The following is a 26,780-nucleotide window of genomic DNA, read 5'->3' on the forward strand; positions in this document are numbered from 1 at the left end:
TCAAAAATCCTTTTTAACTATGTTTTCAAAATTTCATTACTGTATTTGGAGCTTTTCTCTCCAGGCCTCTGATGAAAATGGACACATATCCAGACTTTCCCGGTCAACAAATGTAAAATAAATAAATATAAATAAAATAAAAAAAATTATCTTCACGTAACTGACCACTCAAAGTAATGCATAACCGTCTGAAATGTACACATTTCCAAACTAGTCTAGAACTCTATTCTCCTTACCACTTGGGAGTGTGTTTAATTCTGAAGCCATTTTAAACCCTCTGGTAGTACACAAAACAGGCTACTAGCAGGACAGTACAGGGTTTAACAGATATTTCAGTTCATCCTGGACTCAAGTATCCATTCAGGAGTTTTAGGAAGGACAGCCAGGGATACAGATGTAAAGAAATGGATTTACAAGAAAGAGTTAGTACTGCTGCTTGTATCACACCAGGATGACAACTTCCATCCCCACCCTTTGTCTTGTTACTTGATATGGGCCTGCCAACTTGTACAGCTCTACAAACCAAGACTAAAAAAGTATACATCTTTTCACCAAACTCAACTAATGCTCTCATTACTAGGAAGCAAATTTTTTACTGGAGCAAACTAACTATGGCAGCATCCAGTCAGTCCCAGTGGTGGGTCCACTGCAAAGTTCAAGTATTTACAGGGCTTCTTGACTAATCAGAATCTGTACAGCTCGTTGAGGGCTGGGGCTGAGAGCTGGTCTCAAGACAAATGGATTGAGAGGTACGCATCATTTACCCCATCCTCCAAAAGTATATCTCGAGTTTTAGTTAGGAAAAACAAATTCTAGGTTTTAATAACCCCCACAAAAATAAAAAGTCTCGCTTTGCAGTACAAAATTACTTAAGTCACATGATACTCCATTAAAACACTTTTTTTTAGCCTAAAAATAAATGAGACAAAAAAGGTTAAGTTTGTCATAAAAATCAAATGTGGAAGTTTTTTCTCCCCTAAAGGAAACTTATCTGCTCAGCAATGGAGAATAGTTGGCCTTCGGCTGATCCCAAGAACATCACTCTTCTGCAGTAAGGCTCTCATGGGCATGGTGCCCAAGCCACGGTTCTTCAGCTCTTCCTGAGCTGGTAATTATTTGGATGCATGGAAAGTATCCTTCAGCTTTGGAATCTGGCTATTATACCCTTGAGAGGATATAAGCCCACATAGCTAAAGCTACTGCAGCAGTGATCAAATGATGAGCAACTGCTTGAGACTGCACTAGTTTCCCTTTGTTTTAAATTTTATTGAAAATTTCTTGATTTTGTTTACATAGGCATTAAGCAACTGGCTTTTGCCATTTTTTGGCCAAGAATGAATACATGTAAGCACCTTGACCACAGAGCTCGTGACTGCAGTTTTACCATCTTCAGTTTTATTTAGGCATTTTGGCCCAGGACAGAATTAGGTCAAACAAATTAGTCAAAAGAATGAATTCACATTTCAAAAAGGTAGATTTTGAGTGCCCTCCAGACATTATAGCTGGGTAGTTCTGAAGCTACTGTGGTAGCAGATTCTACAGGTGGACAAAATGGTAAGAAAAATGGAATTTAGAGGTTTAAAGATACACCTGTGGAACTGACAGCACCCTCTAGGAGGCAGAGTTCTAAACCCAAATATGGCAAGCAAAGCACTACTAGCTCTCTTCTGATGCCCTAGGAGCAGCATGTAGACTGAATAAGAGATGAAGACAGAACCTTGTGCACTCCACATTTCAGAGGTATGTGGAAAATGATCTGGTCCCTGAACAGATCTTTTAAAGATGACCACAGAGATAGGAAATAATCCATTGTAAGACAACAGCAGAAATACTAAGACAGGCTTGTAAGTCTATCAAAATGCCATGGCTGACAGTGCCAAGTGCTGCTGAAATTCAGAAGAGCCAGGAGAGTGGCAATGGTCTTTTGCCAGAGGAAAATTAATGGCTCTCCAAAGTAGTGCCTCATTGCTGTAAAAAAAATATGAAATCCTGACAAAGGGATACACAACCACTACCTGTAAAGAGAATCTCAACTTAGTTGTAGTCTAGCTTCTCAATAACTGTCACCAACAAAGGAATGTTACAGATCAGGCAGTAATAGTCAGTGATAATAGGATATGGGGTGGGTTTCTTGACAGTATAGATAACAATGGCCTCTCAAAGTTGATGGAAACCCCATCTCACAATAAAACCACAGTATAAAAAAAATGACTGGTCCAAGAATGTCAAGTCTAGTCATCACAAGGCTCGACAGGTATGGATCTATTCTGCAAGCAGCCGCTTGCAAATTGGAGACAGCAGTTGAAAGCTGTTTGTAATTGGGAATCCAAAAGATAGGAAATAAAAAAGGGGGACTTAGACATTGAAGTACCCGTGGAATCGTGGCAGAAGAGCCGATCTGATCTCGGGAATGCTGATAGCAAAGAACCTAGCAATAGACCCGCACGGAGGTAGATAATGCCCTTCTAGTATTAAGACATGCTGGGCCGCACAGCCTCTCCGACACATGGAACACTGCTTCTAATCAGCCACTGAAGAGATCTCTGCCTGGCAGATGGCCAAAAATTCACCCAGGTGAAGTCTGCACTCCATCAGTCTACATGGAGCCAGTAATTTTCCAAAATACTCTTGCTTATTAGACAAAGACCATGTTCAGACCAGACTTCGTCTCCTAGTTGAGGCTTGGCAACTACAACTTGGGGCCAGAGAGACTAATGCCAAGGACAGCTAACTATTACAGTCCATGACCGTGACATTCGGTGTCAGCATCACTCTCCAACAGGAACTGAAGTATCATGGTGAAGAGTTCAAAAATAATATTGCCAATATGGCACAAAACCCTTCAGTTCAAGTTCAGGGGAAAATATAATGTGGTAGTTTTAAGATGAAATGAACAAGACCGATTCAACCAGAAGACTGTTTCCATTAAGTTTGTGGCTGTCACATCCATTAAACAAAGATAAAAAGATTTTATAGGTCTTAGTGGTTAAAGAGAGCAAACCCGAAGCCCTCATAGCACAGCTAAACTTTTATCAATAGTCAAACACAATGAAGAAAGAACTCCTTCAAAATTCCAACACTCAAAAACAACTACCAAAATTCGGAACGATGACGCAATAAAGGCAAGAAACTCTGGAAACTATTAGCATAAAAAACCTCTAATGACAAAAGCTTTCGTCCGTAGACCATCAGAACACACAAAACCATTTGTAAAAATTTTTACAAATGGTTTTGTGTGTTCTGATGAAGTCTACGGACGAAAGCTTTTGTCATTAGAGAGTTTATGATAATACAGTTTCCACAGCTTCTTGCCTTTATTGCGCCATCGTTCCGAATTTTGGTAGTTTTATCAATGGTCACTGACTCAATCCACCCAGATGTTAAAATTACCTAGCATAAATAAATGCTGATGACCAACATGTGAGCGAAGGAGGAAGCCAGTAAACTATTGCAGGAATGCCCTCACACAACCTGATGGATAGCAGAGAAGCTTACAGCTTGTTCCTGTGACTGGGACATGCTCACAGGTGTTGGTCTCCCTGATGGCAAGCAGTTAACCCCAACTTCATCACTGCAGACAGCACCAGCATCCCCATTCCTACCCCTCCTTGTACACTGTATTAGTAAAAGTTCAGGATGAACAGCTGCAGTCAAATGACAGCCAAAGTTCTCATCCAACCATTTTTACCAATGAGAACAAGTTAAACACCTTACAAAAGATCAGAGACAATCCTAAAGCAAGCATTTGCAAAGCCATAACTAAAATCACAATTAGAGGTTTCAGAATGTTGGCTTCTTAAAATTCGATGAACAGAGTACAAACTGTTCAGAACCAAAACTACTAAAAACTGTTTAGTCTCACACAATAGCAAAAATAGAAGTTATGTTCTTACCATAACGTTCCATGTTAGTTGTCTTCTTCTCGCCTTCTTCTTGCTGGATGGGTTCGGAGCCGATCCTCGGCTCCGACTCGGCCACTCTAAAAGCTCGAGAGTTGGTTCCACCGGCTCGAGGCTCCCCCTATATTCCACAATGCTAGGCGTGAGTTACCTCAGATCTCGTTTGTAAGCTAGGCACTGCCTATAATAGTAGTAAAATAACTAGTAACAAAGTCCACCTCTATAAACAAGGGAGAAGAAAAGGGTGACCTACATCCTGATCCAGGAAATATGCACAGCAGAGCATATACCTAAAGTAAAGAGGTGGTAGAAAGAGAGGTCACAATCAAAACTCCTCTAGGTCTGTCCAGGCCAGGAGGAAGGAGGGTGGGACGCAAGAAGAAGGCGAGAAGAAGACAACTAACATGGAATGTTATGGTAAGAACATAACTTCTATATGTTAAGTTGTCTATCTCGCCTTCATTCTTGCTGGATGGGACCGCGTCCCTAGCACCTTGTCCCAGGTGGCCTAACGGAACAGACTCTTGAGAACAGTGGAACCAAAGTTAGCTCTATGTCTAGAGGCTAAACCCAACTTATAATGAGAAATGAAAGTGTGAGGAGTAGCCCAAGTAGCCGCTGCACAAATGGTGTCAATAGGCAGTCTATCTTGGAAGGCTATAGAAGTAGCCAAGGCTCTGGTAGAATGGGCTTTAGGTTTGCTAGGCAGCTTTTGGTGTCTAATTTCATAAACAAGGGAAATCAGGGATGTTAGCCATCTGGATAATGATACCTTTGAAACTGAAAGTCCCTTTCTGCCTTCTGCATAAGAGACTAACAGCTGGTCAGATTTTCTGAATTGTTTTGTTCTATCCAAATAGTACCTTAACTGACGATGAACATCTAGCCAATGTAATCTTTGTTCAGATCTGTTAGAATATTCTGGAAAAAACACAGGGAGGTCAATGCTTTGATTTAGGTTAGCCGTGGAGGCTATTTTAGGTAAAAAGGACGGGTTGGTTCGTAAGGATACTCTGTCCTTATGGAACAACAGATAAGGAGGTCGACAGCTGAGTGCATGAAGTTCTGAAACTCTTCTAGCTGAAGTAATAGCTACTAGAAAGAGAGTCTTCCATGATAGTAATTTTAAAGAACAGGAGGATGCAGGTTCGAAAGGAGAGAGAAAAAGAAGTTATGTCCTTACCATAACGTTCCATGTGGAGTGTTCATCTCGCCTTGGTTATTACACATGGGTTCGGAGCCGATCCTCGGCTCCGTGCCGGCAGACTGCAAGCTCTGCATCGAGAAGAAGCTCGAGGACATCCAATACCCACAATCCCCCTCTGCCTTTACCTCAGATCTAGTTTGCAAGCAAACCAGACATACAGCACGCACACCTGCCAACTATATACATAAAAGTACATATATACAAACATACCAAGAGTATGATAGTAACAGCAATACTGCAACAGCAGAAGGAGAATACTCCAGACCAGGCACCAAATCGAACGTTCTTCCTAAGGGTGGGAAGGGTGGGAGTGTAATAACCAAGCGAGATGAACACTCCACATGGAACGTTATGGTAAGGACATAACTTCTTTATGTGAGCGTGTTCAATCTCGCCTTTGTTCTTACACATGGGTAGCGTCCCTAGCTCCATGATCCTGAAGAACTCAAGGGAGAACGTTCTTGAGCACAGTGGAACCAAAGGTTGCCCTATCCCTAGAAACCCTGTCCACTTTGTAATGAGAAATAAATGTATGTGGTTTAGCCCAAGTAGCAGCCGCACAAATGATGTCTAAAGGTAAACGAGCTGCATGAGCCAAAGATGTAGAAATTGATCTGGTAGAATGTCCTCTGGGTTTTGCTGATAATGTTTGATCAGAATTCTCATAAACATAAATGATACAATCAGTTAGCCACTTGAAAGAGTTCGTTTAAGTAACTGCAAGACCCTTTCTGCTGTCAGCAAAAGCTATAAATAGCTGATCAGATTTCCTGTGATCTTTTGTTCTATCCAAATAAAATCTGAGTTGTCTATGGACGTCCAGTTTGTGCAACATATACTCTAATTTATTAGAGTGGTCTTTAAAGAAGGTGGGTAATTCAATGGACTGGTTAATATTACTAGTAGAACAAACTTTGGGAAGAAAGGATGGATTAGTGCGTAGGGATACTCTGTCAGAATGAAAAATTAAATAGGGATGTTTGACTGAAAGGGCCTGTAGCTCAGACACCCGTCTAGCCGATGTAATAGCCACCAGAAATAATGTTTTCCATGACAAAAATTTCAAAGTGCAACTTGAAGCTGGTTCAAAGGGTGGTAACATCAATTTAGAGAGCAATAAATTTAAATTCCATGGTGATGTCGGACTTCTGATTGGTGGTCTGATATGAAAAGAACCTTTTAAAAAGGCTTTACAGAGTCTGTGAGCCATAATAGGTGCACCACTTTCTTCTATATGATAACTAGAAATGGCAGCCAACTGTACTCTTAAGGTAGCCGGAGAAGCTCCTTCCTGAAATAATTCGGTTAGAAATTCTAAGACCTTATTCAACGGAGCTGTAATAGGGTCCAACTGATGTGACTCAGCCCAGATGACAAAACGTTTCCATTTACTAGTATAAGTCTTTACAGTGGAAACTTTATGAGAAGCTACCAAAATATCTTGAACCGCCGATGTAAGGGGGATTGACCTGGCTAAAGGGAAGCGGAGCAGCCAAGCTGCTAGATGGAGAGATTCCAGGGATGGGTGAGGAACTCCTGACGAGTGAGTCAGTAGATCTGGCTCTGGGTCCAGCATCCAAGGTCCCGAATGCGGTGACGCAAGAGAAAGGGAACCAAATTTGACGAGGCCAGAACGGAGCAATGAGAATTATAGTCCTCTGAAGGTTGTTTGCTTTCTGCAGAAACTTTGCAATCAGGGGAAATGGAGGAAAAGCATATAGGAGACCGGGGCCAATCGTGCACCAGCGTCCCTTGGGACTTCCCTGGAGGGTAATAGGGCAAAGTAGCTCCTGCATTTGGCGTTCATTGGAGACGCAAACAGATCGCAGGTAGGCTGGCCCCATTTGCGAAAAACCTTTTCCGCAACTGACTGTTTGAGGGACCACTCGTGAGGCAATAGTATTGCCCTGCTCAGCCTGTCGGCTATGACGTTGGATGACCCCGGGATGTGCGTTGCGATCAGAAAGCGACCGGTGGACTCTGCCCATTGCCAAATTCTCATGGCCTCTCTGCATAGTTGGTAGGACCTGGTTCCCCCTTGCTTGTTTATGTACCAGACTACGGACATGTTGTCTGTCTGAACTGCAATGGTCCCTGGAGGAAGAAGGGGAGCAAAGTGTTGCAATGCCAAAAACACTGCCCTCAACTCCAGAACATTGATGTGCAGATTGTACTCCAGATTGGTCCATTCGCCTTGGACTGTCTGTCCCTGAAAGATGCCCCCCCACCCTATCAGGGAAGCGTCCGTGGTTATCAATGCTGACGGTGTGGGTAGCACAAATGGTCTTCCCCTGGATAGGTTGCAAGTCTGTAACCACCACATTAGGTGTGATTTGCACGTTTTCGTTATCAATATTTCGTGAGTCAGTGGAAGTTGTTGGAATGACCATTGTGCAAATAGAAGCCATTGTAGCACTCTCATGTGCAGTCTTCCCAATGGTATTGCTATGAGAGAAGCTGCCATGAGACCCAGAACTTTCAGAACAATTCTTGCTGGGGATTTCCTGGATGACAGCAGAAGGGAAATGTTGGATTGAAGTGCAACTATTCTTTCTGTCGGAAGTTTTAGAACTAACTGACGAGTATCTAATTCCGCTCCTATGAATAAGATATGCTGTGATGGCTGTAGCAAAGATTTCTCGAAATTTACTGAAATGCCAAGATGTGTGCAAAGTTGTAGGGAGTAATCCCTGGCATGTATCAGTTGACGCCTGGTGGTGGCAGACAGGAGCCAGTCGTCCAGATACGGAAACACCTGGAATCCTAGGCGCCTCAGATGAGACGCTACCACTGCCATGCATTTGGTGAAGACCCTGGGGGCTGTGGTCAGACCAAAGGGCAGGGCTCGAAACTGATAGTGACTGGCTCCCAGCCGGAAGCGCAAGTGATCTCTGGACGCCCTGGCCATTTTGATGTGGTAGTATGCGTCCTTCAGATCTATTGAGCACATCCAATCGTCCTTCCGTAAGAATGGAAGGATCGATTGAAGCGTGACCATTCGGAACTTTTCCTTCTTGACAAAGGTGTTGAGATGACTTAGGTCCAGAATTGGCCTCCAGTCCCCTGTTTTCTTTGGAACTAAAAAGAACCTTGAGTAAGTTCCGAATCCTATTTGGTCCGCTGGGACTGGTTGGATGACTCTTTTTCTTAGCAGCTTTGAAATCTCCGTAGCTGCTGGGTCTCGCAGATGGGGTGGTACATCTGGGAGTTTTCTCTTTGGAATGGGGGTGGATAGAAACGGGATTTTGTAACCTCTGGTAACAACGCTTTTTACCCAATTGTCTGAAGAAAGGTTTTGCCAGGCCTGAGGGTATAAAGCTAAGCGACCCCCGACTGCCTCCAGAGCAGGACAGTCGGGCCTCCTCTCAGGAGTGCTGAAAAGGTTTGCCAGGGAGGTTATCCCTGTCACCTTGGTTTTGCGGACCCCCTCTGCCGCCAGGGCGGCGTCTTCCACCTCTGCCCCCCCCTCTGCCTCTAGAGGGGGCATCACCCTGTGTGTTTGGAAAAGACCCTTGGGGTTTACGAAACCACATTTTCCCACCACGTTGCCCTTTGGGGTACGGTCTGGAAGGGGTGGAAAAACGGACTCCGACAGCAGACAGAGTCTTTCCCTCCTGTTCACACCGGGTAAGGGTCTCCTTTACTTTAGGGCCAAAAAGTGTGGCTCCATCAAATGGGGCGTTAGTAAAGGAAGACTTGAAGGCTTCCGCAAACGAACATAAGCGTATCCAGGATTGCCTACGAAGAGCAATCGCTGAAGCCGCTGCCCTACTCGATCCTTCGGCTGCATAGGATATCAGCCTCATGGACGAGTTCACAATGGACGTAAGGGTGTTGAGATGCGCTGTAACTTTCTCTGAGACAGCGGCATCTGTAGCACCCTGGAGGGTATCTCCCAACTCTTTGACTAGATCCCTCTGTAAACGTGTAAAATGGGTCAAATAGTTCAGGGAGCATAGAAAGCCGCTGAACTGAAAATGCGCTTCCCGTATCTGTCCATGGTCCTAGAATCTTTGTTAGGCGGATGGACAGATGAGGAAGACTCCGACATCTCCTTTTTCGTGGCGCTGCCACCACCATGGCGTCTACGGAACTCCTTTGGTAAGGTAAGCTTTGTCCTGTGGTGCCGTGATGTACTTATTTGGCTTCCTAGGGACAGGTTCCACCGTGTCAGGAGTCTCCCACGCCCTTCGAGCAATTAAATCCATTAACTCATCAAAGGGCGGAGTGACCCAGGAGGAGGAAGGACGGGCACCAAATGCCTTCAGCAAAACTGACTCATCCTCAGAAGGGGGGAGGGCTTGCCAGTCACCTCTCTGTTTAAGGATCTCCAAGATGTCAGCAAAAGAGACATCCTCTGAAGGTGACTTATGGGACCCTTCTGACTCATCTAAGTCAGTATCAGATGTCAAGGATTCTTGTGGAGAATCCAAGTGTCTCCTCTTACACAGTCTTTTCCTAGGAACTTCTTCGTGGGAGCATCCGAAGAAGCTTCCGAGGAAGAGGACACCCTCCAGGGGTGGCTGAGACACTGGTGCCCGGCGCTTGGACGTGGCCGTGGGTGCAGAGGAGGATAACGGTCCTTTGCGGGGAGGAGAAGCTGTACCTGCTGATGTGGTTGTCTGAGTAGACAACACCTTCCTCATGAGGTCGAAGGCCCCCGGGTCCCGAGTCGAGGTATCTCCCGGTTCCGAGGAAATGGGAAGAATCCCGAAACAGGAGCCGAAGGCACCGACCCGAGGACGGAACGAATCGATCCGTGCGAGGCCCGAGAGGAGAGTCGGAACGAAACATCGGTCCGACTCGGTCCCGAACCAAGGACAGATCTTCGCCCCGAGACTCCGGTACGGATCGGATGGAGTCGAGGTAAACGGTGCCGACCGAGAAAAGGACGGTTCTGGCACCGAGGGCTCCACAATCATCAGGTCAGCCTCTTCCGGCTCCGAAGACTGAACAGGTCTCGGAGGAGGAACAGATGGAGATAGTGGCAGGCCTTCAAGTCTCGACATCAACTGAGAGGAGACCGAGATAAGCTTGGACAGGGCCGTATGCTCCATAAGTTTCTGCACCACACGGTCCACGTCGGTGTCGGAAAGGGCTCTCGAAGAACGAGTCGAAGGGATCGAAGACGGAGCCGACCTCAATAGAGTCGGTGGAGGGAGCTCCGTCACCGGTTCCAAGACCCGAGGCTCGGAAACTGCCAACAGTTGAACACTCGGCCCCGAAGTCTGTGGAACCGGTGATCAAAATAATCTCGAAGGTCTCGGACCCGATGTCTTTGGCTCCGACGCCTTCGACCTTCGAAGACTTGGATGCCTGGTCTGAAGCATCCAAGGCCTCCTGGAAAGAGGGTTTCAGCAATCCTCTATCCATCAGTTTCCTGCGCCTATCTGTCATGACCCTCCCACTAAAAGAGTGACAAATAGGGCAGTCCTCTTGTAAGTGGAGAGGGCCAAGACAGTAGACACAGGAACTGTGGTTGTCTGTGACCGACATTTTTTGGCCACACTGACAACGCTTGAAGCCAGATTTTAATTTTTCTGACATGACAACAAGAAAGAATGACAGTCCAGTAATTAAAAGTCACTTCCAATGAAAAAAATAGTCAAATCCGGTAATATGTGTCAAATCCTGTAATAAGCAGACTACACAATACTTAGTCCAAGTTATTCAAGTAGGGGAGGTAGGCCCCGAAAAAAACTCTGTACCCTTTAGTTAAACTAAGTAACTAATCTAAGGAACCGAGATATCAAAGTCCACTCACACACCTACTCTAACTATTCATAGACTATATTGAAGAAAATTTTTGAAAAATTTAAACAAAGATAAATTCTTATCTGTAAAAGCCTCGAGCTAGTCCCCAGCGATGCGTATGCAGCAGCGGCAAACTAGATCTGAGGTAAAGGCAGAGGGGGATTGTGGGTATTGGATGTCCTCGAGCTTCTTCTCGATGCAGAGCTTGCAGTCGGCCGGCACGGAGCCGAGGATCGGCTCCGAACCCATGTGTAAGAACAAAGGCGAGATTGAACACTCTCACATTTAAAGAACTGAGAACTAAATTTAGGTCCCAAGGAGGAGGAGGATTTCTTACCGGAGGTCTGAGTAGAAAAACTCCCTTCAAAAAGGCTTTGCAAAGCTTGTGGGACATGATGGCGGAATCTGAAATGCCCACATGAAAGTTAGAAATAGCTGCCAATTGAACTTTAAGAGTAGAAGGAGATGAACCTGCATGGAAGAGTTCAGATAGAAAATCAAGGACCATTTGGATGGAAGCAGTGAAAGGATCTATGTCCCTTCCTTGAGCCCAATAGGCGAAACGTTTCCACTTATTCAAATAAATCTTTCGAGTGGAAGATTTATGGGAAGCTATCAAAATATCTCGAACAGAGTGAGATATTTGAGGAAGCCTGGCTAAAGTTGGAATTGGAGGAACCAAGCAGTGAGGTTCAGAGAGGGAAGGGAGCGATGAAACTGACCCGACTGATGGATCAAAAGATCTGGAACTAGGTCCAGATGCCAAGGTCGCTCCAACAGAAACTGATGCAGAAAGGGGAACCAAACCTGTCGAGGTCAGTACGGAGCAATGAGGATCAATGAAGCCTTCTGAGCGATAGCTTTCTGTATTACTTGAGAGATTAGTGGGAAGGGGGGAAATGAATACAGAAGTCTCCGGGGCCAAACTTGGACTAGAGCGTCTCTGCTGGGTTGGCCTGGTAACGGAATAGGGTGAAAAAATCTCTGCACTTGCTGTTTTGGGGAGTAGCAAAAAGGTCGCAGCAAGGCTGGCCCCACTTGAGAAAAATTTCTCTCACAACAGAGTCTTTCAGAGACCACTCGTGAGGCATGAGGACAGCTCTGCTCAACTTGTCCGCGATCTGATTGGACTTCCCGGGGATGTGCGTTGCTATCAGAAAACGCTGAGAAGAAATCGCCCATTGCCACAGTCTGAGTGCTTCTCGACACAGGGGGTAGGACCTGGTTCCGCCTTGTTTGTTGATATACCACACTACGGACATATTGTCCGTCTGGATTGCTATCGTTCCCAAGGGAAGAGAGTCTTGAAGGGCTTGCAACGCTAAAAGCACTGCTCTCATCTCTAGAACATTTATGTGCAAGTGGCATTCGTCTGGTTGCCATGTGCCCTGGACAGTTCTGCCCTGATAATGCCCCCCCCACCCGATCAGGGAGGCGTCCGTTGTCAGTGTAGCAACCGGAGGAAGGAACAAAGGGTCTTCCCAATAAGAGCTGAGGGAAGACATCCACCACAGAAGATGATTTCTGCATGTTTGCGTGATTATAATGGTGTGAGACATTGGAAGTTGCTGGTACGACCATTGCGTGAAGAGCATCCATTGAAGGATTCTCATGTGGAATCTGGCTAATGGAAGCAGAGGTATGGCAGCCGCCATAATCCCCAACACTTTCAGAACTAACCTGGCTTTGATTCTGTTGCTGCTGAAGAGGAGCGAGACCATTTTGTGTATGTCTGTTATTCTCTGATCTGTTAGTCTCGCAGACATGTTGATTGTGTCTAGATTTGCTCCTATGAAGGTAATAGTACGACAAGGCGACAAAACAGACTTTTCGAAATTTATTGAAATGCCTAAATTTCGACAAGTGCGAAAGGTGTAGTCCCTGGCCATTAGAAGAAGATGCTTGGTGGGGGCTGTAAGGAGCCAGTCATCCAAATATGGAAACACCTGGAATCCTTGTCGTCTCAGGTGAGAAGCTACCACTGCCATGCATTTGGTAAACACCCGGGGGGCAGTGGTGAGACCAAAGGGCAGGGCCCTGAATTGAAAATCACTGGTTCCCAGCCTGAAGCGGAGGAATCTTCTGGGCGTCTTTTCATTTTTATGTGATAGTACGCATCCTGAAGATCTATAGAGCACATCCAGCTTCCCTTTCCCAAAAGGGGAAGGATGGACTGCAGCGTGACCATCCGAAATCTGGTTTTCTTGACTGACTTGTTCAAGATACTGAGATCCAAAATTGGTCTCCAGTCCCCTGTTTTCTTTGGAACTAAAAAGAACCTGGAGTAGATTCCGGATCCTTGCTGGTCTGCTGGAACTGGCTGAATTGCTCTTTTTGCAAGCAGCTTTGAAATTTCCAAAGCTGCAAGATCCCTTTGAGCGGGTGGAACATCTGGAAGGGATTTTTTTGATTGGTTTGGAATGCGAAAGAAGGGAATGGAATAGCCCTCGGAAATGATGGACTGTACCCATTTGTCTTGAGTCAGGGATAGCCAGGCTTTTGGGTACAGTGACAATCTTCCCCTGACTGCCTCCGAAGGTAGGCAGTCGGGCAACACCTCAGGGATGCTGAAAGGGCTTATCAGAGAAGACTTCCCGATTGCCCTGGTTCTGCGGACCCCCCCTGCCTCTAGGGCGACGTCTACCATTGTTGTTCCCCCCTCTGCCTCTGGCATGGAACCGACTTTGTGCGTCAGGCGAAGTCCCTTGAGATTGTTTACGGAACCACATTTTCCCACTTTTCTGGCCTTTGGGGTAAGGCCTAGAAGGAGTAGAAAAGCGGACTCCGTCGGCAGAAAGAGTCTTGCCATCTGTCTTGCAACTAGTCAAGGTTTCTTTCACTTGAGGACCAAAAAGAGATGATCCATCAAGCGGGAATTAGTGAAAGACGTTTTAAAGGGGTCCGCAAAGTTGCATAACCGCATCCAGGCGTGCCTGCGTAAGGCCACACCTGTCCCTGCGGCCCTGCTCGCTCCATCAGCCGCAAAAGAAAGGAGGCGCATGGAGGAGTTAGCTATGGAGTTCAGGGTAGCCAGCTGAGTGTTCATCTTGTCCTGAAAACCCGCAGCTGTAGGATCCTTCAACATATCACTCGCTTCCTTGATCAAGTCCCTTTGAAGAAGAGTAAAATGGCATAGGTAGTTCAGCGAACGCATTGCAAAGGTCGCTGACAAGAACATCCGCTTCCCGTACCTGTCCATAGACCTGGATTCCTTGTTAGGTGGATGGACAGGCACCGAAGGATCAGCTAGTTCCTTCTTGGTGGCAGCAGCTACCACCATAGCATCCACAGAAACACCTTTTGTGAGAAATTGCTTGTCAGTTGGTGCTGTTATAAATTTGGAGGGTCGCCTGGGGGTAGGGTCCACTGAATCAGGAGCCGTCCAGGCCTTCTTTGCAACCACCTGCATGAGGGGATCAAAGGGGGGGGGACACCCAGGAGGTGGAAGGGCAAGAGCCAAACGCCTCAAGATACACAGATTCATCCTCCGAAGGGTTAAGGGCTGGCCAATTTCCCCTCTGTTTCAGGATCTCTAGAATGTCTGCGAAAGAGACATCTTCAGAAGGGGAACGTGGGGAACCCTCGGAATCCTCTAAATCTGTCAGAGGTGACAGACTCAGGTGAGTCTAAGTGCTTCCTCTTACACTTTCTCTTCCTAGGGGGCTCCCCTGCCAATTCAGGAGAGGCCTCGGAAGAGGATGAGATCCCCACAGGGGATTCTTGAGGAGCTTGCTCTCTGCGGTCTGGGATGAGGGAGTGAGTCGACATAACCAAAGGCACCGAAGTGGGAGGGGCGGACGGAGCAGACTGTGGAGTCGAACAAGGTTCCAACACACTCCGCATGACCTCGAATGCACCCCTGTCAGGCAGAGCCAGAGGTCCCGCCTCCGAGAAGCTGAGAACCTCCCTCGGCACCGACAGAGATGGCTCCGAGGCCGATGTCGGAGCCGAACTCACCAGCGCCGAAGCACCGAGAGGGAGAGGGGGGTCGGACAAGGGTCCGATGCCACTCACCCCCTCGGAGCCGACGAGGGAAGTCCGGCGCCGAGATTCTTCAAAGGAAGAAATCGGAGCCGACGACGGAGCCGAAGACAAATGTATCGGCTCCGACGCTAAAACAGTCTCTGTTCCGAGACGCCCCGGCTCCGAGCTCAAAGGAGGCGGAGGAGGAATATTAATTGGAACAAGCTGAGGCATCGACTGATGAGTCGGACTCTGGAGCATTTGGGCCAGTGCCTCGGACTTCAAAAGGCTACTCACTACCCTCTGGAGGTCGTGATCTGAGAGCCTCGATGACCTGGAGGAGTGAGATCTATGGCTCCGTTCAGACAGCAGGGGAGACGCTGGAGCCGAATGAACGGAGCCAAGGGACGGTGACCTCGATGTCTTTCTAGATGTTGGCTTCGATGGTATGATCGGAGCCGACCCATGACTCTCTAATGCCTCGGCTCCGGCCGGAGCCGAGGAAACCACTGAAACAGCAGTCACAGACTCATCGGCTCCAGCCGGAGCCGATGAAGCAGTAGGCTTCAAAGCCTTAGGCCTCGACTCTGAAGCTGGAGCCGAGGTCTTAGAAGCCTTAGAAGGTTTCCCAGAAGACACAGGAAGGGAACCTTCAGGCTTAATTAAACCCCTCAAAATGAGTTTATTTTTTCTCTCCTGCAGGACTCTAGGGCTGAAGCCATGGCATACAGCACAAGAGTCCTGCAGGTGTAAAGGTCCCAGGCAGTACACACAAGAAGTGTGACAGTCTGTCAGACATTTTCTGACAGCACGAGTCACACTTCTTGAAGCATGAGACCTTTGTATCCTTGGACATACTCAAGGAACCTGAAGTGTAATCGCACACAAAAACACACACACACAGATTACACTGATAGGATTAAAAGGGAATTTAAAAACTAAAGGTAAGTTAATAAAAGTCCCTAAGTAAACACACACACCCTAAGGAAAGGGAGGAAGGGCCCAAAGGCCTTAGGGAAGAACTATATGTTCTTTATAAAAGGAGGGGCTGGAAACTAAGGTAGTAAGGGATAAGTAAGTCCACTACACTAAGGGGAAGAAATTTACACTAAACTAGTCTAAGTTAAAGAATTTAAACTATTCTAACTTTCACTAACCTGGAGCCGGTAGAACACACACCTCGATCGCTGTAGCGGCAAACGAGATCTGAGGTAACTCACGCCTAGCATTGTGGGATATAGGGGGAGCCTCGAGCCGGTGGAACCAACTCTCGAGCTTTTAGAGTGGCCGAGTCGGAGCCGAGGATCGGCTCCGAACCCATCCAGCAAGAATGAAGGCGAGATAGACAACTTAACATCATAACAGTTTCAAAGAATTTTTGCATGGAAGGCTAACATCCCATGTAGCTTCCAAACTAAGAGCTTTGCCCAACTACAATCTATAAGGATACCAAGGATGTAAAACAGAGCAAAAAGAAAAGCATATTTTCCTAAGAAAACTTTTTCATTTACTCTAACTTTGTGCATTTTGAAATTACTACATAAACATTAACACACATCTGCCAAGAACTACCACATTAGGTACAACCTCCACAGACACACAAATAAAACTTTCACTACACAGTAATCAAAGACAGTATACTAACTCCTGAATCTGATTGTGCATGCTGGTCAGCAAGCAACTTCATTAAACCAAGACTGCTGCTGCATAATAAAAAGACAAGTAAATCATTTCATCAAAACCATACTTGGTTAAATACTGAACATTTGTTATAGTTTGAGACAAAGTAATTTCCCCTTCAAGAAAACACGCAATTCCCTGAGCCAAGTACATCTGCCTGATGAGCCGTTTTGGAGTTTTACAGCTCAAATTCAAGGTGGCCAGTGAATACATTTGGTTACCAAAGCTGTTCAAGATTCTGCAGTCCCTATTAAATGATGCTGTATGAAGGCCCATCACAACGCTGGATACCTACAGCAGTCTCTACTGAAGTTACAGCTGCATCTTTTTTTTATGCTACTTTGTTTTTAGCATAAAACTTTTGATGCAACGTTGTTAATTTATCCAAGTAGTGATTTTCTGTGGGGGCAGTGAAGCTGTGAACTGAATCCCAATGATGTACTATTAAAACAGACTCAAAGAACTATTATTTCTGGAACTAGCAACAGCTAACAAGTCCATGCACATCATTTTAGAAAGGGAACCCCTCATCTCCTCTCCTTAAAAGCTTCCCTAAGATAATTCAGGATCTCAGAGACACCAACTAGCAGAAAGCCAGAAGACAAGCTCTCAACATCCATGCCATAACCGGGAACATGTGTTGATTGAATTTGGTCAATATCAGCTAGGCTCTCCTTTTCCCAAGCAAAATCAGAAGAAAACTTTAGAGAACCTTTTCCTCTTACTATATCCCCTTCCACAACTTTCAGAGGAAGAACTGCTTGAAGTAATAGAAAACTTGAATAATGAAAATTATTCTTTGAATCTTCTACAATCAGCAGCTGAGAATCCTATTACCTGTTCAAGAGATCAGATTTCGACAAATCATAATTTACTTTTTCCAGAACAAAAATAGGGCAATGTTCAGATGACTTAAGGACTGATGGGACAACGGTCACAGAATGGTTGCCAGTTTAGTCTCATCCAGAGGAGCTGGAGTTCAAAAAACCACTAAAGCATAACCTGCAACATTTTGCTAAATGTCCACTACAGATGGCTGGGAACTGGGGTCTAACTGAACAAAGGTACTTTCCCCTCGTAAGGAACGTAGAAGCCTGTTCAAAAGCTGATGTAATTAAAAATTACATCACTACTGGGACCTTTAGAGCAAATGTGTCTGCATTCATGTATCATAATGCAAATAAGAGGGGGATCTATCTGCCACCATAAAGAAAACAAGCCCTACTAGGGCCAAGATAGTACATACCACACATTTCTCAGCTGAAGTGCAATAAGGCCTAGGAAGGAGCTCAGACAACTTCTAAAGGCATCTGTCTGTCCTGATTTGACCAGTAACTTCCTCCAAAATATTTTCTATTCTTTTTTAGCTTCCTGTGTTTTCTGAGGCACTTAATATACTCTCTACTTTTTCCTTCCCCATAACGGTTAAGTATTAAAAGAGTGTTCTCTTACCAAACAGGTAAACATTTCTTCACTACAGCTAAAATAATTTCAAGTTTTCCATTAAAAACCCAGGGGGCTCCTGCCTCCCATTCGTAAAATCTTCCTTATAATCATAAAACAATCATAGTTCAACATTTTGACCCTTTATTAGGTAAGATCTGCTTTCTGTTGATACTCACTGGTAATTTTTCCAGGGACATCACTGGACATAAACAATAATCAGGATAGCAAGTACAACTGGCTATAACAGCAGCCTACAAGCTTACTTTTACAAGAAATATTGAAAGAAGTAAAAATGGGTATTTATTGGTCTAACAGATCAAAGAAATGACAAAATAAAGGGGACTGCTTTAGAAATAACAGACTTAAGATAGTAGTTAACATTCTCCTTCACTGATGGATTTCCCTACAGATAACCATGGCATAGGACAATCACATGCATCTAAGGGCATCTTTAATACTATTCAAATCTGGCCTGAAGACTGACATTAACCTGCAGCTAATCCCATTTACATTACAAATGTAATGCATAAATTATCCCCTTGATAAATATTTTACACAGTTAGTCAAAACAAATACTTTTGTTTGCATTTTACGATGAAACAGAACAAAAACAACAAAAAACAAGATTTTAAATGCGCACACAGCTCCAGATGCTTAATTTACTGCTTTCACTAGCAATAGCTTCACGGAGGTTTACATACTCCAACAGTGTTTTCTAAAACACTGCAACAGAAGTAAATTAGAAGATCAAACAGGTTTACAAAATAACATTTTAAACACTGACAATAACAACTTTAAGGAATTTGGAAAAAAAATTGCTTGATAAGTGGACTGGACATACCTCCATGTCTGGCTTGTACCGGCTTTCAAATACTGACATTGCTGCCAAAGACCCAGAGCCTACAGAAAATGAGGGGGCAGAGAGATTTGTTAACCCAACTGAAAGAAAAAAATCAAAAATAAGAAAACTGCAGCTATTTCACTATACCCATGTTTAGCTCAGGCAAGAAATTACGTGCTTTGTTAAGTTCAAAAGGTCAGGGCCAGGAATATTAAACCATCAATGTTCGCAAACTGTGTTCTTATTGCCAAGCTTTATAAATAAAGATTGCTTCCTGTGACATGAAAATAGTCAACTCAGCACTACCAAAACCATAAATTTGCTTTATTCAGAGGGAAAAAGTGAATCTTTAGAAGACATTATCTTGTCTTTACATAGCCATTAAACTGTTTCAGCAAGGTAACACTAAAAAATAAAGTTGTCTCCAATTTTTCAAACCAATTAGAAGGATTTTTGGCATTTATTACTTTTTACTCTCATTTTGCATACTGCTATCCATTTAGCTGGGTCACACAGAGAGCTATATTTTCTATTTAAAATGATTTGTGTACAACACTTGACCACCTCAATAGTTCAGTTGCTGAAAAAGGCAGCGATTAAACAGTTTCAAATGAGGTGTCCTGCTGATTTTATCAAGTCTGCTGAATGTGTAATGAAAAAAAGAGATGCTGACAAGAATGGTACATTGAGGAAATACTATCTTATCTGCACCATTTAAGTAACTCCAATTATAGATCAATTCTAAAGGGTAGAAATGGCAGATTTACAGACACAAATCAATGAACACCATTATACCACTGAAGTTGACAGATATTCCTGTTAAGGAATATTGCTGCAATTGAGGATCATTACCTTTCTTGTACCAAATACATCACCTCGAAGCACAGCAGGAAACAAGCTATGTACTGTATTAGATGCAATGACTGCTCATTTAGGCTAGAAAGGTAGCTGAATAGTTCTTTTGTTTTATTCAGTACACATGACACAGGGCTGAATAAGAAGTACCTTCTCTTAAATCGAAGCAAGTCTGATTTACTCATTTCTCCAAGTTCCTTGGTCGGGTAGGATTTTTAAACTCATACGGATCAGTTTTGGAAAAACTATCTTCACTTGATCAAAAACGGGTAACTGTACACAAACAAGTTATATTAAACCAGTACGTCTTGTAAATGCAGCAAACAAAGTGAAAACATTCAATGTTTTGAATGCAACATTTCTAGAACTGTACTTCATTAACCGTTTAACCTTGGCTAGAGGGGCAACATGGAACTTGCACGAAAATTACTTCTAATCTGGATGGCTAAGTTCATAGTGCCCTGACAAAGCATCCCTACAAGGGGAAAATTAAAAGAACAGTACCATCTTCCTCGTCTCTCCAGATTACTGCTGCTGAACTGGAGCATGACTCCATCTTCTCCATGACACAAAGCAAAGCTAATGCAGTATTGTCTTAACCAGTTAAACTGTTACAGTATTAACCACAGTGAAAAAATGTTAGACATACTTGCACATTGTTACTAATGGGCAAATAAGCAAGTAGCGTAAATGGTCACTGCCAAAGGCTGGCAAGCAAATCCTTATTCTCAGCTAATTGCATCACTTCCTTTTTCCGCAATTCTGAGTATCCTCCTTTGCTAAACCCTAATGTAGGAGCACATTGAAAAATAAACTTTAATGAACGCAGCGTGAGGAAGACTGAAAAGCAAAAAAGTCTGACATTCACCAAGGACTTTGCAAACTGCACTAACATGAACTGTGGCTTTACTGGGTGATGGGCTGCTTTCCTGATGTTCCATCAGCCCTCACCTGTTTGTAGGACTCTGACTGAACTTTGCCAAAATAGTGCAATGTGTATGCAGCCTGAATATGCAACTATTCCTCCTGAGGTCAGTGGCCTAAGCACCAACTACTCAGTAACTGTACAGTTCAAAGCCATTTCTGGTTCATAGACAGAGCGTATTACACCCCCAAACTAGCAAAAAACAGAAAAAAACATTGTTATGCACTTCTGATGCCAGAAAAGTTAAGTTTTGCACAGCAAGAATCTCCAGAACACTTTCATAACAGGCTTAAGGACCCTTCTGATGTAAGCAAGTCTTGTGCAACAGCTGCCGTGCTTCCTATCACAAGACAGTGTCAAGAAGCTAGAACTTTTAACACTTAGACACTTCACAATGCCACACTTTTAAACAAAAAGTGAGGCACTGCAAAGTGTCTAACAGCATTTAGTCATTCATACCTCAGATGACCACCACTTCTGCTCACTGGATAGCAGTGCTAATGAAGTGTTTTACACTTTAACTAGTACTATGGAGCATATAAAACATTACAAATTATGATCGAGCCTCTCTGACTGTAGCTTAAACAGAATCCTGAGGAATTAATTTTCTTGCCGAGAGAAATATGAATGGAAACCCCAAAAATAGATGCAAATAGACCTTTTTCCTGTGGAAGAAAAGTTGTTTGCACTGATATGTCAAGCAGGCACCCCAGAAAAACAATCCTGTTACACAGAAAAGACTTCTGAATGTTCTCTTGGAATTCCAGCCTGGGGTGGTCCCTTACCTGACGGACATTCCTGTTTCTTTGCAGAAAGGCTCTGCAAATATAAGCAACTTCCTTAAATAAGGAAAAAAAATGTGGATACCCCACCATATGCAGCAGGCTACCACAGGAGTCAGCATTTTGTGAACATTCCTGGAGCAGAGGATAGCTGAAAGGGTAAGGAAGTGCACCGATAATGTGATCCAAAGTATCTTAAAGGCTAAAATCTGGATGAACAGGAATGTTGACTATATGCAGCTTTTAAATCCAAGTTAACCAAGTAAACTCAAATGTGAAAAAGGAAGTAGTAACTTGTGACGTGACAGCATTCTGTATTTGGACAATACCACTAACCAGTTCAGGAAAAAAAGGTCCAGAACTTTTCTCCAATAACCTCTGGCACCAGAATCATTACTGAATAAAATCCTTCTCCTGACAGAGGAGGAAAAACAGCTTCTATAACCCCCCCCACGAGCCAGCAAATGTTGTAAGACATGAAAACAGAGAAGAGGGTGGTCTGGTGGATGAGGATGAATCCCCTGGAAAGGAGGGAGGGAGACCCTACTACTACAAACTGTAGCCTTGATAGTTCACATTCAGAACCAAATTTGTCTGAAACAATCTATTACCAAAGGCCGAAATGGAGATTCAGACTTTTGTGGGGGATTAAGAGGCTGCCTGGGGAGGGGGTAAAGTCTCTCAATCATTCTGATTAACTGGGATGCCATTTGTTCTGAGGGGGTTGCTGTTTTCTTTTTGGAACCTGCCTGACATTGCTTTTTAAAAATGTTTACTTACCAGCATTTTGCGGAGACTTTATTTTGCTGAAGTCAGTCGAAGGAGCAAAGAATCCACTGGAAATCTCAGGAGGACTGAAAATTTGAGATTCCCTGAATTAGTTTTCCTCTCATTACACTTGATTACTTCTATAACAGAAGGTCCAAAAATTAGATCTCAACCCAAAGAGGATTTCAAAATTTCACTCGACATCCTGGTAAGCTTCTTCAAAACAGTCCCGGAGCAGTAGCCCTGGAAGTGGCATCCACATAATCATAACCCTATTTCAAGTAATAACTAGTGACTTGGGGAAAAGAAACCAAATTACACAAAGCAGATTTTTCCTTGTAGGCAGAAAAGTACAGTTGTGTACACCTATCATAAATGTAGATGTTAGAGTGTCTTCACTGTTGCAGTCATAACTGTAGGGTGATCCTGCCGGCAGGCAGCCCGAGGTCGTCCAGAATCCCAAAGTCTGGGCCCGGCGTCGGCTGTACCAGCAGGCACCCTGACATCAGAACGCAGGGGTACAAAGCTGACAGCCGACGCCATCTTCTCCAGTCTTTCTTGCCCCAGATGTCAGAAGTCCCACCAAAATAACCAAAAGGTGTCCAAAAGAAAAAACACAAATACACCACAAAGGAAAAGGAAGATAAGAGGGGATTGGTGGGAGGGAAACACCGACTGCAACAGTGAAGACACTCGAACATCTACATTTATGGTAGGTGTACACAACTGTACTATGTTCTTCGTGTTTCACTGTTGCAGTCATAACTGTAGGGTGGAATCCCAAAGCTGTGAAGAGGGAGGAGGTTATGCAGAAGAAGGGGCAGCCAGAAGACCCTGCAAGACAGCAGAGGCAAAACCTGCCCTAGACTTAGAATACAAAGGGAGATTGTAGTGCTTGGAGAAGGTATGCACAGATCTCCAAGTGGCAGCTTCCAAAATGTCCTTGATAGGAACTCCTCTGAGAAAAGCTGCTGAAGTGGCAGCTGCTCTAGTAGAATGACTTCTAACAGTACCTGGAATTTGTTTCCCAAAGTGAGAGTAACAAAACCTTATTCCATGAGCAATCCATTTGGAAATAGTCTGTTTAGAGATAGCTTTGCCTAGAGAACTGGAGGTATAGAGATAAGCAACTGATCAGATTTTCTGTAATCTTTAGTTCTATCCAGGTAAAACCTTAGTTGTCTGTGCACGTCCAATGAATGCAAAATCCTTTCCCCTTTATTTTGAGGATTTGGAAAGAAAGTAGGAAGGTGAATAGTCTGATTTAAAGCCACTTTAGAAATCACCTTAGGCATAAAAGTAGGATTGGTCCTTAAGGCAACTCTGGCTTGGTGGAAAATAAGGTATGGTTCCACAGCCATGAGAGCTTGCAACTCTGACACCCTTCTGGCAGAAGTCAAAGCTAATAAAATAGCTGTCTTCCAGGATAAAAACTTGATATCCGAAGCAGCAGCAGGCTCAAAAGGAGGTAAAGTTAGCTTTTCCAAAACATAATTAAGATCCCAAGCAGGAACAGGAGGAGTTCTGGGAGGTCTTAAATTCTTAGCCCCTCTCAAGAATTGTCTCACCAACTGGTGAGAAGATGGGGGGATCCGTGTTGTAATGAGCCGAGATAGCAGAAGCATGGATTTTAATGGAAGAAAAAGAGAGGCCTTTAAACAAAAGGTCTGACAGGTAAAGTAAAATGGAAGAAATGTCAGGCAAAAGAGGATCAGAACCTCGATCCCGCATCCAAATACAAAATCTTTTCCATTTAGAAGCATAGGATTTTCTAGTGCTAGGGCGCCTAGCTTCTAAGAGAACATCCAAAACTTGTTTGGGAAAAGCAGAAGGACTCAAAGGCCTCTGAAAAGCCAAGCTGCCAGGCAAATAGTCTTGATTTGAGAGTGAAACATCTGACCCTGATGCTGGGACAGAAGAGAAGGAAACAGAGGCAGAATCCATGGAGGTTCCAGGAATAGGTGTCTTAAAGTTGGATACCAGAACTGACTAGGCCAATTTGGGGCTATCAAAATGAAAATCTTGAGTTTGTCCTGTTTTATTTTCAGTAACACCCGAGGCAGAAAAGGCAGAGGAGGGAAGGCATATCCCGAAATATTCCTCCAGCTGAAGGACAGGGCATCCACTTTCCAAGCTGCTTTGTGGAAGGACCTGGTGCAAGAGAGAGGCAGCTAATGGTTGAGATGAGATGCAAACAGATCTACCGGAGGGATTCCCCAAACTGCTGTAATCCTGCTGAATATGTTGGGGTCCAGCATCCATTCGTGAGGATCCAAAAGATTTCTGCTTAGGCTGTCTGCTAAGAGATTCTGTTTTCCTGGAATGAATTGAGCTTGAAGATGCAGATTTAGATTTAGAGCTGTGTCCCATAGACTCATGGCTAGTCTGCAAAGGGGGTAGGAGTGAGAGCCCCCTTGCTTGTTGGTGTACCACATGACTGTGGTATTGTCTGTGCGAATCCGTAGATGGCCTGGTTGCAAAAGACTCTAGAAGGCTAGAAGAGCATTTTGGACTGCCAACATTTCCTTCAAGTTGATGTGCCAGGTAAGATGCTTCTTTGTCCAATAGCCCTGCTGGCAATGGTTTAGGTAATGAGCTCCCCAAGCATAATCCGAGGCGTCTGTGGTTATAATCTGAGCAGGAAGAGGTAGACTAAAGGAATTTCCTTCGTTTGAAGCACAGGCCATGGACCACCAAAGGAACTCCTTTTGGAAGCAGGGAATCAGAGGCATCATAGTTTCTAGGCTGTGGTAATGCTGAGACCATACACTCTTTAGGTACCATTGAAGTTCTCATATGAAGCCTTGCATTTGGAATCAAAAGGATGCAAGAAGCCATGTAGCCCAATGCCTGCAGGAATTTCCTTGCAGTGAGCCGAGTTAAAGTAGCCAAGGTCATGAAAATTGATGCCAGCTGTACCTGTTTTTCTGGAGTAAGGAAGGCCCTTTGTAAGCTTGTGTTTAGAAGAGCTCCCAAGAAGATCATTTGTTGAGAGGGGATCAAATGTGACTATGTTCACTGAGAATCCCAGAAGTAGAAGACGCTGAACAAACTGCAGATGTTGAAGTAAAAGATCCTTGCTGTCTGCCTGAATTAGGCAGTCGTCCATGTAGGGGTAAATTTGAATTCCTTGGAGTCTGCAATAAGCTACTACTGGAGCCAGACACTTGGTAAAGACTCTGGGCGCAGTAGATAAGCCAAAGGGCAGTACAGAGAATTGAAAGTGTCTCGAACCTGCCTTGAATCTGAGGTATTTTCTGCATTCCTGCCTGATGGGAATGTGTAAATAGGCTTCCTTCAAGTCCAATGTCACCATCCAAGCATCCTGGGAGAGCATGGGAAGAAGTTGATGCAGAGTAAGCATCTTGAATTTTGGAATTTCCAGAAATGTATTTAACACTGAGAGGTCCAGAATAGGTCTCCATGAGTTTTGTTTCCTTGGGACCAGAAAAAGTCTGGAGTAAAAACCTTTTCCCATTTCTGGAAGTGGAACAGGTTCTATGGCTTTCATGGCCAATAAGGCGTCCACTTGATTTAAGGCCTCTGACCATTGATGTTTTGGCAGATCCGGCCAGCCCGAAGACCTTGGCAGAGTATGAAAGTGGAATTTGTAGCCTCTTAAAATCATGTCTAAAACCCATTTGTCCTAGGTAATACGAGTCCAATTTTGGTAAAAAAGAGAAAGTTTTCCTCCGAGAGGGGCTTCCAGGCGAGGAGGACCTGTAGCCCAACGGAGAGAGTTCATTGGGTCTGCTTCTTTTGAGATTGAGGTCTGTCTTCTCCCCTTCTAGGTGAAGCAGTCCATTGTCTGGACCTGTAAGAGGCCTGAGCTTGCCCCCGACCTCTGCAGCATCTATATCTTCCCCTTTGAGGCCTGTCAGACGTGGGAAAAGACCAATTTTTGGAGGGCCAATTTCTAGAAAATCCAGGAGGCTGAACTTGTAAAAAATCTTTTACAGTCTGCATAGATTTTGCTTTTTCTTCCATCTTTTTAATAACCTCCTCAGCCTTGGATCCAAATAAAACATCATGCTGAACAGGGGCATCTAACAGCTTAGCCTTAACCTGTTCAGGTAAATTCTGCTCACGAAGCCAAGCATGTCTCCTGATAACAGTACCAGAGGCAGCAGCCCTGCAAGAAGCTTCTAAGGCATCAAACCCACAATGTAAACTGTGTTTGCTAACTTGTTCAGTTGCATGCAATACATCCTGTAATTCCTTGTCCTCTGCACATGCAGGGAAGGTAGAGAGCTTTTGCTTTAAAACAGACAAAAGAAAATAGAAGTTATGTTCTTACCATAACGTTCCATGTTAGTTGTCTTCTTCTCGCCTTCTTCTTGCTGGATGGGTTCGGAGCCGACCTCGGCTCCGACTCGGCCACTCTAAAAGCTCGAGAGTTGGTTCCACCGGCTCGAGGCTCCCCTTATATCCCACAATGCTAGGCGAGAGCTACCTCAGATCTCGTTTGTAAGCTAACCCCAGCTTATAATAGTATCAGAATAGCTATCAACAAAGTCCACCTCTAAAAACCAGGGAGAAAGAAGGGTGACCTAAATCCTCATCCAGGAAATATGCACAACAGCATATGCCTAATAAAAGAGGTGGTAGAAAGAGGTCACAATCACAACTCCTCTAGGTCTGTCCAGGCCAGGGGAAGGAG

At 44.4% G+C, this 26,780-nt stretch overlaps 1 protein-coding gene across 1 annotated transcript in view; it reads right to left on the reverse strand.

Moving 5' to 3' along the window:
• The window catches only part of PSMB7 (proteasome 20S subunit beta 7), a 558,259-nt gene that overhangs the window by 267,284 nt on the left and 264,195 nt on the right, over positions 1–26,780 (reverse strand). The window contains exon 6 of the mRNA XM_044058618.1: positions 18,791–18,849. Within this exon, the coding sequence (XP_043914553.1) occupies positions 18,791–18,849 (59 nt within the window). The remainder of the gene's footprint in view (positions 1–18,790; positions 18,850–26,780) is intronic.

The sequence above is a fragment of the Protopterus annectens genome, chromosome 16.part0 (genome assembly GCF_019279795.1).
Source record: "Protopterus annectens isolate FY-2018-M chromosome 16.part0, PAN1.0, whole genome shotgun sequence".
Classification (NCBI taxonomy): Eukaryota; Metazoa; Chordata; order Ceratodontiformes; family Protopteridae; genus Protopterus; species Protopterus annectens.